This window comes from Alexandromys fortis, unplaced genomic scaffold, assembly GCF_014885135.2.
Source record: "Alexandromys fortis isolate MF-2015 unplaced genomic scaffold, M_Fortis_MF-2015_v1.1 scaffold_272, whole genome shotgun sequence".
Classification (NCBI taxonomy): Eukaryota; Metazoa; Chordata; class Mammalia; order Rodentia; family Cricetidae; genus Alexandromys; species Alexandromys fortis.
The window spans coordinates 40,750-54,846 of NW_026068149.1; the positions used below are offsets into that span (position 1 = coordinate 40,750).

Sequence of the window (14,097 nt, forward strand, 5' to 3'; positions counted from 1 at the left end):
AATACTTGACAATTTAAATTTTAAAATTTTAATACATTTTAAAAAAAAGAGCTTAAATTGTGGTGCCTGCCTTTGATTGCCACATTCAGGAGTCAGTGACAGGTGGGTCTTTGAATCTGAGGCCAAGCTGATCTACAAAGTGAGTTCCAGGGTTACATAGAGAAACCCTGTCTCAAAAAAACAAGCAAATGAAAAGAAAATGCTACTGAAAAAGGACAGAAAAATTCTAAATCAGACTACACCATGGTCTTTATTTGAATTAAGCAGTATACACAACTTTCAAATGGTATTACTTGTGAGTTTTGATAGTTACCTTGTGTCGTGAGTTAAGACCCCGATCTCAGTAGATGGATGTTTGACACTTGAGAGTTCAGTGTTCTTCAAATATGGTTTTCAAAATGAATGTTCCTTTTCTGTGGCAAAGGTGAAGTCAGACTGAGATGAAGTGCTTTGCTTTTGCAGAGTTTCTAATTATGATATCTTCTGGTATACTCACAACCTCTTCTTTGTCTTCTACATGCTGCTGCTCCTGCATGTTTCAGGGTAAGTGGAACAACGTGTGCCGGCAATGCGTGTTCTCACCTCTCCTACAGCAGACGGGGAACCATCTGTGGAGAGGGTGATCCTCTGCAGGGGCAATCAACGTGTTAGCACCCCAGGGCTTCCACAAGGGACGCCCTCAATGCACTCAGCACCCACCTACTAGGAGCTGAAGTCCTGATCTTTGAATTATATTTTAGTTTCATCACTTTCTTCTAGTTTAGGTTGTTTTCACAAATCCTAAATAGTATTGGGTAGGAGTACAACTGGCGCCCTCTGATTTTCTCATGTCAAGTTTTTCCAGGGAAAGAGAGCTTCGAGAAACAACCCATTGCCGTTATATTGTTTTATAAACTACTTGTCAAGCTGTTAAGTAATTTATCTAAATTAGTTAGTTATTTCAGGGTGCGTCTTCAAAATACTCATTCCCTCCTCTCTTCAGTTTTGGATGTCATTGATATGGACAGGGATATTAACCAACTGGAGTGAATTTTTTTTTGATACCCCAACTCTAGAACATAGAGATGTAAGGCTTCAGAAACTTGACCACTTATAAATCATGAGCCCTGACCAATCATTGCTGCTCAAAAGGGGGAGGGCTTTGATAGATACAACTGAGAACTGTTTTTGTTCCCATGGTGGAGGTGCATTCAGTTTAGTCTTCGGCTGCAACAAAAGCGTTGGGTACAGTGAATTTCTTTGCATTTTCTCCTGGAAAGCAGCTGTGCTTATACCACGAACGCACCATGTGCTCTCGCCTTTAAATGGCTAATTTGTGAGTTCAGAACTGTGGTTATGGAGGAGACATTGGATCAGCATATTCTACTCAGGGTGCCAGTAATTTAAAATACAATTATTCATATACAATAGGCCAACCATAAAGTCCAATGTTTTTAAATATCTTCTGACATAAATTCTCAGGATTTTATGAAGATAATATTTTGAAAGCTCCAAGTGGGAAACTAAGGTTGAGAAAGATTCAGTGACTTTTCAGAATTTGCTTAATTAATATAAAATTGATTCAGTCATAGGCATTTTGAAGTTTCTTTTTTACTGCTAGACAATACACACACATATGACATGCATATTTTTGAGAGCTCGCCCTTCTCATTATGTGACTTTCTATTGTAATGTTTCTTTAAAGTTTTTCTGGCCTTACTTGGGACTATAATCTCTTTGTCACTATCTCTCCGTTGTTTAGTTCCTTTCTTTCCTCCTTTCCCCTTCTTTTCATCCTATTTGGAAAGAGAAAACATGATCACTTACTAGTATATACAATTATTCATTCTGCTTTTATGCCTTATTAAATAAAAATTATGAAAAAAGAAGTTCCATTGCAATTCAAAACAGTGGCTTTTTATGGTTCAGGAGCTCAAAAAGTTGTTACTTTAAAGGAGGATTATAGTAAGACCTTTTTAGCGCAATCTTTTCAAGAAAATGGCTACTGGTAAATTTTGCAGCTTGTTCAAAGTTTTCTTTTTAATTAACAAGTGCACATATGTGGGCAAATTATTTTACATTATCTTTTATGCCATTTCTGGGAATTCAGACACATTTTTACTCCTAAAACACATGCGTAATATCGTCCTCCAATCTTTTTTTAATAGGAAGGAGGTGGAGTTGTTGGAAACAAGATTCATGCATGCATGCTAAGATTTCTATTTAACAGTACACTGTAGACTCGATGAGAACAGTCTCTATGTGTTGGGCGCCCACGCCTCTGCCCATCAATGTACTGAACACTTGAGGTAAAGAAGAGCAATCTGCCATAGGACTTCAGTCTCCTAGGAGATAATTGATTTGAGATTAAACAAAGTCAATAAAGAGCCTCAGAATGTATCTTTGAAATACAAGCATTTATTTACAGGAATTATAGCAATTCAGGGAATAGATGAATCCGTACTGACTAGAAATTTTAGAAAAGATTTGGCTTCAAAGAAGAGGTGATTCGATTGTTTTGGCTGCTCTTTCTGCTTACATAGATTTTACAGGAAAAGGGTTGATTACATCAAGTGATTTTGTTAGGTTTTGTTTAACCGTAGAATTTTCAAATGTACTTTGAGCTAGCACTTTTTTCTTAATGTCAGACAACTTTTCTCTTTAAAATTGTGCTTCCTATTTAAATGACTGATAGCAATTGTTTGTTTATGAATAATGATATGAATTTTGATACATATATACATTCTTGGTTGATAAAGCCAGGTTTCCCTGTGTCTATCATAGATTAGCCTCAAATGTACTTCTGTTTTCTGAATAGCTGTGTCCCTATGGAGTAAATGCCAAATTCTGAAAATGCTCATTTTAATGTGGCAAAACTCTAATTCCCACTCATTTTCTTCCTTTTAGATCCCAAATTAATGTCCCTAAACTTTAACCCAGGGATTTAAACTCTATACACAACATCATTCTTAACTTTTGTTGTTGGACATGTTATAAGTTAACATTGACTGAGTGCTAATCACACACACACACACACACACACACACACACACACACATGTGCTGGGGATTAACCCCGGGGCTTCAAGCATTAGCCTTGCTAGGTGGGTGCTCTGCCACAGAGCAGCTATAGCACCAGCTCACTGATGTTTATTTTTTTGAGTTTTCCCAACAAGCTGACAGTTATTTGTTCTTCCTTTCACTGCTTGTCAGTGCAAGCAGTTACACAATCCAGGGTTGGTGAGTTGGCTGAGAGGGTAAAAGCACTTGTTCCGGACGTTGATCTCCAGAATCCGTATTGTGGAAGAAAAATACTGACCCCCGCCAGTTGTCCGCCAGCCTCTTCATGACACATGGGTGTGCATGCTTATGGGCAAGTGCACATGTGCATACAGTCCCATGCACACACACACACACACACACACACACACACACACACACACTAAAATAAATGAAGACTGAAAGAAAGAAAATATTCAGATCTCAGGAATCAACATAGCAAAATAAGAAAGCATGAAATGCCCTTGTGAATAGGGTTTCGAGCTATGTTCACTATCAGCTTTTTATGTGGTTTTGTTTATAACTCTCTCTCTATATATAACGCTATAGCGAGATTGAAAACAAACAGCTTTGGGAGTTAATGAGTATGTAAAAATTGTTTTCATAGATGCAACAAGCTCTAGCATTTGATGCCTGTTATTTTTGTTTACTATTTCTCCATGAACCATGAAGTCTGTTTTATCTAGTCTTATCCAGATCAAATATGATCCGTCTGCTTTTCTTTAAACCTTGGAGATGTATAGCAACGGAGCTATTTTTACAGTGTTGATTCAAGTGAAAACTTGTAAGTGGCTGTACAAATGCCTGATAGGAATCAAGCTTGTCCAACTCAAATAACATCAAGCAGCTTGAACACGCTTTCCTCTACCACCCAGACATAGTATTTGTGTGGGGAGCTAAGCATTTTCCCCTACTGCTTAGTAAAGAGAATTTATTTAAAATTTAAGACATTTTAGTAGTTCTGGAATAGATTACATATGGAATACCTTTTATAAAAGTTTATGTAAGGCCAACAAGGAAAAGGAAATAATTGTTTCCCTTTACCCCATTTCGTCCACTGACTCGGTCTTTTTTCCATCTCCTTGTTTTGATCTGATTTAACATAGTGGGCTGTTGAAGTATCAAACCAATCTAGATACCCACCCTCCTGGCTGCATCAGCCTTAACCGGACCCAGTCTCAGGCTGCTTCCTCCCCAGACTATATCGCCGAACATTTTCATGGATCTTTGCCTGAAGGATTTTCAAAACTAGAAGATGGTAACCAGAAAACACTTGTGAAGATTTGCCTGGAAGAACCCAAGTTCCAAGCTCATTTTCCACAGGTTAGATAAATTCTGTGTTTAAGAACTGCCAAGTCTGTGGTTTCACATGACTGAAATTACATTTAAGCAAGTCTCCGAACCTGTGTTTTCAGATACCATGAGATTTTTGAGGACACTGAGAAAGCAAATTGGTATTTTTTTGTAATGTATCTAATACTTCAAGGCAAAAGGCATACATTTAGAATATAGAAAAATGTCTAGTTATACGGTTTTACTGAAGTATGCTTCTTCTAGAGTTTGCTTCCAAATACTACATATTTATTCTAAAGCTACTAAGACGTGCAGATTGAATAGGAAAAACTGTAATACAAAACAAAAGCAGCTACCAATTATAATACGGTTTTTCATAATAATACAAAGATTATAAATTGTGAAGTTAATTTCTTGAAAGCTTGCTGTGGTATTCTTGGCACTACGCTGAGTTGCTCTGTATGCACAACTTCCTTCAGTGTCCACAGTTTAAAATTTAAAGCAATTACCCAACTATCAGCTGAAGACATTGAGCTTAAACATGTTTCCCGACTAAAGCCTATAACAAGTGGTGGAGGAGTAGTGTGTAGGTGCAGGTCTTTAACTCAAATGCTGTTCTTGAAAAGCTCCCCAAGGAATCCACAAATACTTCAGTAATTTCTACTCCCCTCTTCCCCTGACACACACACACACACACACACACACACACACACACACACACACACTCATGATGTCTGCCCTTGTGGCTGAGGGAACTGTCAACATCTAAGTGAGACCTCTATTCTGAATATGAAATGGAGGACTGGATAGACTTAGGAAATTCTGCTTTCAAGAGAAAAGATAGAGAAGTAACAAAGCTAGCATGAAGTTTTAGATGACTTTGGAGTCAGCTGGCCAGTTTTCTGAGTGTCATATAATAATGAATATCATCTGAGGTAAACATGACAAGTTCCATTTTCCAGACATGGGCCTTAATCATCAACGAGCGATCGGCTCAAAATTGCAAGCTCACTGTGCTGCAGGACTTATCCTGCCCTGCTTACTCTTCAGAGTGTCACGTTCATTGTCATAGTTTGCAGAGCAGGAGCTAGGTGTTTTCACTGAAGGAGCAATGTCTGGAACAACAGTGTAAATAAGGTTTCTATGAAGAGTCGTTAAAATCAGACTGAAGGTAAAATGGAATAAAAAGCCTGTAAACCTGTAATCAAGAGGCAGAGGCAATAGGATAGCAAGTCCAAAAGCGTGTTGTACTAACACAGTGAAGCTCGTCTCAGATAAACAAATAAAATAAACGTCTCTATAAATAAAATATAATTCGGTTGGAAGCTTTAAAGAGATGTGGAGGTGATAGTGTGCCCTTGTAGGGGAAAAAATTGTTCTCATAGGCATCTGACTTTCTCCATTTTTATATAAATGTAATTTTGACCATACTGTGTAAAAGTTATAATAAAACATGTTCAGTGCACCCTAATTTCAAAACTAGGAATGTATTTACATTTAACATTGTTTATGTAAGTCATATTTGCATCTACATACCTATCTTATGTTAATTAAATATCTAGAGCAATATTTTATTTTACTAAATACTGAACTGGTTTATTCTTCTAAATAATACTCAGATAAATATGAAGCTTTAGCTTGACCTTTGTTTGAATGAATTGCTGTGAGCATCAGCCGTTTTACTCATTCTTACCAATATCTTAATGTTTTAAACATACGTTGAAATATTATTTCTCAATTGTTTATACAGTCATCTGTTCTTGAAGCATACTTATACGAATTTCTCTTAGACCTGGATTTGGATTTGTGGACCTTTGTGCCTGTACTGTGCTGAGAGACTTTACCGATGCATCAGGAGCAACAAACCTGTCACCATCATCTCAGTAATTCATCATCCCTCAGATGTCATGGAACTCCGCATGGTCAAAGAAAACTTTAAAGCAAGACCTGGCCAGGTGAGCCAGTGGTTAGTGGCTATGCTGATATCCTTTATCGTTAGGTAGTTTTTGAACATTAGTAGACAGATGTTTTGCAATAATTTCATTTCTCTTTTGATCATTTAAAACATTATCTGTTTGTTGCTTTTTTAGTATATTATTCTACATTGTCCCAGTGTATCAGCATTAGAAAACCACCCATTTACTCTCACGATGGTAAGACATACATTTCTTGAATTTTAAAAATTTTAGAATGCAGAGCAGTTTTGTGTGTGTGTGTGCATGTACACATATGGGCATATGTATTTGTGTACCTGTGTGTGCATACATGTCTGTGTACACACGTATGTGTGTCTATACATGTGCACACGTCTGAGTATATGTATGTATTTATAGGAGTGAGTACATATGTGCAACAGACGTGTGTATTTGTGTGTGTATGGGTTTGACGTCACTCTAAAAATTATTGGAGTAGGGTCATGGTTCCCTTCATGTCTTAGTAAACTGTCTTTATTGTATTTATTTGTTTCTTGCAAAGAACTGTAGTTTTCTGTTCAGAAACTTTGTCACTCTTAGTTGTCCGTTATTTTCTCATTCTTTACTATTTAAATAAGTATATATTATACTTATTTAAAACTTTATAAAACTTACTAATTTAATGTGCAGACAATTGTTTCATTTTTTCATGTGTGTATTATGGACAGGGGGATGTTGATAGTTGTTAAAGTGCCTTTTTCGTATGCATGAAACGCTGGTGGGTTCTCTCCCCAGAACCTTGTGCCCTGCACATGCTGGTACATGCCTGCAGTCTCACTGCTCCAGAGACAGAGGCAGGGGAATCCTAAATTCAAGGTCATTCATGGCAAAAATAGTTCAAGGACAATGAAAATGGCATGAATTTCTGTCTCCAAAAATATTTTGTGGTGTTCCATGTGTGAATTATGCTTAGAAATCAGGTATGTAAGAAGGAAATGTAAGAGAAACAGGATTAAATAAAATAAAGGAAACAGCAGATGATTGATAAGAATATTAAGGAGAGTGGAAAGAAGAAAAAATAAAATAGCACAATAATAAAAGCAATTATAAAGACAATTTGATAAATGCAAAGGAACAAAAGGTAAAGCTTCTAAAATGAAGACCACGAGAGATATTGCATGAGGTGAGTTTGTTGGGAACTATGCTCAGGACAGCATCCAGGAAGGCTTGATGGACAGGAAGGCGGCCAGAACTTGAACAATGTGGTAGAGTAACAGAGGAGATCTCAAAGTGGCTAACTAAGAGTTCTCCAGATGACTTTTTATTCCACAGTTGTCTGACATGAAGTCAGGGGCCCAAAACTTTTTATCTCCCGGTTGACCTGTTTCTGAATTTGAGGTGCCTCCAGGACAAGGAAATTAGACACGGATGAGGAATAAACTTTTGGAATGAGTATAAGTTTCTGGGGAAAGTCCCAGTAGAAAGCCATCCCCACAGCCAGGAGAGTTACTGAATGCTTGGATTGTGAAAGTGGGGAAAGATTGAAAGGAAAGTGAAAAACCTGGGCAGCATAACATGTCAATCACAAGTTTCATCTCAAGACAATATTTTTTGCAAAGTAATTCCTTCTTTAGAATCTGAAATTAATCATATAGGTCCCTTTTATTAATATATTTAAGCTTCAACATCTCCTGTCCAAATTACATTTGGAGGATCAAAAATAAAAATTGTTGAAGGGAACAAAATCATTGTAGAATATAATTGATAAGAAAAACTTATCAGAACCCAAGTTTTATGATTTTTCCCTCATTAGACCTTTGTTGACTTAATACCTATATAAAATTTTACACTTGGTTCCTAAGCTACTCAGTGAGTCTTGGCAAGTGTTTCCCAGCTGTGTTCTGTAATGATAATATGTTTGTATTTTTCTTTTGCCAAAACTCTATTATGTTTTTTTTCTAATTTACAAAATTAAATCCAAAATGAAGTTTTCAAAAGCCAAGACTTAAGAAAGCATAAGATGTTCTACTTGCTACACAATATAGCACCTCTCATTTTTAGCTGAGGTAGATGTTATGTCCCTTGATACTTCTAATCAATTCTCATTTATGGAAATAATTCACAATCTTCCTTTTCATTGTTAACTCATTGAAGCATATGTGAATACATCCATGTCCTTTCAGTATTATTTTTATTCAGTAATAAACATGCTTTTCTGACATCTGTAATTTAGGTTATATTATTCATTATTTTTTAAGCTTGAATAACCTGATTTCACGTAAGTTTTGAGTCAGACTCCAGTGGCAGTCCTGTTTTTGTCTACACTTTACATAGCAGGCCTGCTCTTTCATCATTTCTATGTGGCATGTTTTTTTTTTTTTTTTTATCTCCTAAACAGTTACTTTTGGGAGTATTCTTTTATTTAAAGAAAATAAGACAAAAATTTATGGTTGTTAATTATTAAATTTTATGACATTATATATAATTAGAAAGTCTGTGTCAACTACTTTGATGGTTTGCCTTAATCTCATCTACTTAATTCTTAAACCTTGTTTTACTTTTCTATTCCCCAAGTCTTTTTTGCTCTAGAAACTAAGATGGATGAGGAGAAGGTAGACTGCCAGGAGCAATGTGTCATTATGTATTCTGCACAGCGATGCAAACCACAGACAGTGATTAGTATCCAAGGAACCCAGCAAAATGTTTGAGTTTTTTGAGAATTAAACATCAGCTAACTCCTGCTCTTTGGCTGTATTCCAGGAGAAAAGAAATGTCTCCTCAGAGGCTAATCCTAGCCCCTGTGATAAATGTGATTTAAATAATGTACCATGTTTGGAACAAATGGATTAGTTAATATTAATTTGATTAATTCAGTAAATAGGGTTTTTTGGTTTTTATTGTTTGTTTCTTATAGTTTTTTTATTTTTTGTTTGTAGTTTTTGTTTGTTTTCTTGACAGGGTTTCACTGTGTAGTCTTGGCTGTTCTAGAACTCTCTCTGTAGACCAGACTGGCCTCAAACTCACAGAGATTCTCCTGGTTCTGCCTCCCCAGTTCTGGGATTAAAAGTCTGTGCCACCACCCTTGGCTCAGTCTATAGTTTCTGATACTTCTTTCACCTCCAGGTATCAAGAAAAAATGCTGAAGGTACTTCCTTCTTGACTCTGCCCTCTGGCTACTGTCTAGCTCGTCAAATTTGATTTTCCTCTCTTAGTCTTTTACTTACCCTCAGATTTGTCCACAGCCCTATTCCCTGAAGATAATTCACGATGCACACTGCCCTCTTACTGTTAAATACAGTAACCATTTTCCAGTACTTAATGGTCTTCAGAGCTCGGCACCTTTTTATGCAGCTGACCATTTTATTGAAACACTTAAATTTTCATTTTGTTTCCAGGACATCGATTTATCTGGCTTTCTTCCTCATTCTCTGACATTGATTCCATATTATTTCTTTTATTCTCCTTGTCATCCTCGTGAGCTCTAAAGATCACGATGCACTGTGGTCCATTCCCAGAACCCCTATTACTTTACAGCTGTGCATATTTCTCTGGCGACCCATCTGTGTTTCCAGTTCTGAAATTCTGGTTCCCATCACTAAGTGTTCCCAGATATTTCAGGCCCTTCTTTTGATTGATAAAGCATCCACCGGATAGCCAGTATAGATAAATGAGGTGCGATGACTTACTTTTTATTATTAATTAAATTTATTCATTTATTTTATACCAGACTGCTCTTCCCCCTTCCTCCTCTCCTCTTATTTCCTCCTCTTCTCCTTTGTCCCCGTTCCTGCCCCCCACAACCCACTCCTATTTCTGATTAGAAAGGGCCAGGCCTCCTGTGGGTATAACTTTGGAACAGACTCTGTTTGCTACATTAAGAGTAGGCAAAGAAGCCGGATGGTGGTAGTGCACACTTTTAATTCCAGTACTCGGGAGGCAGAGGCTGATGAATTCCTGTGTGTTTGAAGCCAGCCTGGTCTACAAGAGCTAGTTCAAGGACAGGCTCCAAAGCTACAGAGAAACCCTGTCTCGAAAAAACACAAAAGAAAAAAAAGAGTAGGCAAAGGAGCAAAAACATACATAGGAAGGTCATCTAGTAGAGGTGTGATGATTGCTTTGACTGTGGTGTTGACATTGGAGATGGTGAGAGGGGCCAGCTTCTGAATCCATTTTCATTTTGAAGTGTAAATGGTCAGGACTTGCTCTCCCCCCCTCCCAGAAACTGGATTTTAATTAAAACTTCGTATCTCAGTTTCTGCCTAAACAATTAGAGGTCTATTGACTGAAACAGACAATCTTGGACTGGGTTTCAGATTGTGATGGGAATTTTAGGAACACGGTTTCAATTATAATATTTGGACATTACATGCAGTATCTTGTGTTACTTATTCAATAAATGAATGGCAGCCCATTCTTTGTTTTCAATGGACCATTGGTACCCAACCCAGTCCCCTGTGTGTTTTGCCTCTGCTTGCCTTAGAGTTTGTGGAATGGTACTTTCCCTATTTTTTCCCTTCTGGGAGAGATGAGGTAACAAAGAAATATAGACAGAAACTTTTAAATATCTTTGAATCTGAGCTCTTGCTTCCTGTCTCAGAGAGCTAAGATTCTCCAGTATATTTTTATTAATTTTTTGTTAATTAATTTTTTCCAGCCCAATCATATTTTTTCCTCTCTCCCTTCTCTCCCCACAACCTTTGCTCTCCCTTGCCCATCTATTCCACTTTTTTTCTTTCTCTTCCTTTTTTTTTTTTCTAGAAAAGGGCAGGCCTCGCACGTATCTGCCAGCCATGGCATATGAATTTTCAGTAAGACTAGACATCTCCTCTCTTACTAAGGCTGGATGAGGCAACACAGTAGAATGAAAGAGTCCCCAAAAAGCAGGTAGCACATCAGAGACAGTTCCCGCTCCCACTGTTAGGAGTCCCACAGGAAGATCAAGTATCGCTCTACCATATGTTCAGAGGGCCTAGGTCATTCCCACGCAAACTCTTGTGCTTGGATCTTCTGATTTCTCATGGTATGGGTCTCAAACTGGATTACCAGGCATTGTTTGGCCATTCCCATAATTTCTTGTCATCTTTACCCTGGCATATCCTGTAATCAGGGCAAATTGTTAATCGAAGGTTATATGGCTAGGTTAGTAGCACAGTCCTGCACTGTACTTGAATCAATCTGAGTGGTCACTATCAGATAATCTTTATCCATAATCATTAGGTTATATTTAAGTTTCCTGTGATTTAGCAGGTATATGCCCTTCCTATGTGAGTCCCTACCATGGGACATTAGCCAGCACTCCTAAATCAATTGGAGAGTCGTTAGGATAATACTTCTTTCTTACTGTCATGGCAAAAAGTTTACACTTTACGTCCTGTCATAACTTCAGGCTATGTAACGCTACCAAATGGATTGGGGAAAAAATATCCAGTATCGAAAAACGTTAAATTTGGGGATTGTAAATGAGCAATTAGCAGTCTGGAAAATGAGGGAAATATTTTCTCATCACTGGATGAAATGTATTCTGGAACCATAGAATAATCCTGTTTTACCTGCATTTTGAAACTCACTGGTCTCTACAGGTGTCAAACAGATTTTTTTTCCTGAAAATTAAAGACAAAATATATTAAATGTATTTTGACCAGTGCCACAGTGGACATGGAAATTCATATCATATTTAGAATATTTTGCTCATTGACTTCTCACGATGCATAATATCTGATGCCTTTGAATATGACACACAAATATCATTATTTTCAGTGCTTAGTTCTTCCTTATGGCTCCTATATTTTGTCTCAAAAGATATTTTAACAGGATTTATAGTTAAATACAATATGCTATTAAATTTTGTCTGTAGTTTTGTTTTATATGTTATTTATGGATCTTTAGAACAATTCAGATGTCCAAATGATCAAATAGCATTGCTTTTTCTATCATATAAATTTTATCCTTTTTTTTCTATTAGTCGTTGATCTGGGGACTTATTATCAGAATAAAAGTTTTGATCAGATCATGTACTTCTAATATATAACAATTAATCCAATTTTTTTTTCAGTGTCCTACTGAAACCAAGGCAACATTTGGTGTCCACTTTAAAGTAGTAGGAGACTGGACAGGTATGTACCATTTAAGAGTTTTAAATACCTTGAAAAGAATGGAGCATGACAAAATATATCAACAAAATAAATACTCCAATATATGGAAAATTACAGAGGTATTGAGCAGTTTAATTATTTCTTCGCTTACTAGCTATTATGTTTGAGTGTTTTTTCTCAGTTATTTTTGATCATTAGTATCTCATTAAAATAAATAATTACTTTAATATTTATTTTAATTATCTCCACCGGGAGCATTTAATATTGTCAGTTTTGCCCTCAGTGTGCTGTAATATTGAGAGAAATACAAGATCATTCTATTCAATGAGTTCAATTCTGCCGACAGTAAGACATTTCTCACATAATGGAGCCAAGCATGCATATTGGGAAGCCCTAAATAATTCTGTCCCTCATTGAAACAATATTTCAAAAGGAGATTTAACTGCCAGGAAACAACAAAGTTACAATTACTGGAGGAAAAATGAGAACATTGTCCCGAGAGATGTGAAATTAATGAATTTTCCTCCAAAATTAAAATTATTAACAGAGCACTATGTATAGAAGTGACAGAGATATAAGATAAGAATTTGAACATCACAAGCTTGTTTCTCTTAAGGGATATGACTTATTATTAGTGTGTGTGTGGATTATGATGTGTGTGTGCTCGCATGCATGAAGCTGCGTGTAAGCCCTAGTGTGCATTTGGAGTCATTGTGTGCTAGTGGAGGAATGTTCTTACCTTCCAAAATAGGTTTCGATTGGATCACTAGGTTTGAGTGCACTCACTTTTACCTACGGCCATCGCTCAGATCCTTGTTGTGGATTTTAGCATTGACTTTGCTGTGATAAAATGTGCTCTACCATGGGCAGCAGACAGGAAATAAAGAAAAGATTATTCCATACTTATCTTTCCGAGAGAAGCCTACTATACGCAATGTACACGATGTAACTGGAACGGCTGCATAGCAGGAGAGAAGTCACCAAGTTTCACACTTGTCCGCATTTGTTGCATCTTCTGATTGCATGAGTCACCCATTAAATTTAGAGAAGTCATGAAGCCTCAAGTGTGCAAGATAGTTTTTCTCCTTCTGCAATGATAATGTTAGTCAAAAGAATTGAATTAGCATTTTGTTTCTCTTCCAAAATTTATCATATTTCTGTTTCAAACATATGAACCCAGACTGCTATCTTGATTACCATTCTGTCTAAAAATATCTGTGCTAGATATGATTATTGTAGAATAATTTCAGCATCAGCATTTTACTGTTATTTTAATGGTTTAAATAGTAGATTTTTAAAAGGTTTTGAATTTTTATAACAAAAGTGTTATGTACACAGTGTCCACACATAATTAGTCTAAATTTTTGCTGTGGACAAATTCAATAACCAGTTGGTAGGTAATCATAGATAGACATTAAATAGAGTGCCTGTTATATGTGTCACATAATGACTTTTTATTAATTCATGTTTATAAAATTTTTGTATTGTCTATTATCATTTGTAATAATCATTAGATATGGTTAACTTATAGAATCCAAAGGGATATAAGGACAATATATCGCTGTGGATTTGCTTTGATAACATGAAACCAATCAACCACAGTATAAGAAATGTTACAAACATCCGCAAAATATTAGCTATTGCATCTGTCTGTGTCTATTTTACTATAAAGCATGCTTCATGTTCCATCCTGCTGATTTTTCATGAAAAGACTAAGAAAGGGCATGTGCTTTGTATGTTAAGTACTTTCTTAAATTTGTA

At 36.5% G+C, this 14,097-nt stretch overlaps 1 protein-coding gene across 5 annotated transcripts in view; it reads left to right on the plus strand.

The window, feature by feature from the left end:
- The window catches only part of Nox4 (NADPH oxidase 4), an 87,903-nt gene that overhangs the window by 37,216 nt on the left and 36,590 nt on the right, over positions 1–14,097 (plus strand). For all 5 annotated transcript variants that reach the window (XM_050127236.1, XM_050127232.1, XM_050127233.1 and 2 more), the window contains 5 exons: positions 463–543; positions 4,145–4,361; positions 6,122–6,286; positions 6,422–6,484; positions 12,297–12,357. In XM_050127236.1, the coding sequence (XP_049983193.1) occupies positions 463–543; positions 4,145–4,361; positions 6,122–6,286; positions 6,422–6,484; positions 12,297–12,357 (587 nt within the window). The remainder of the gene's footprint in view (positions 1–462; positions 544–4,144; positions 4,362–6,121; positions 6,287–6,421; positions 6,485–12,296; positions 12,358–14,097) is intronic.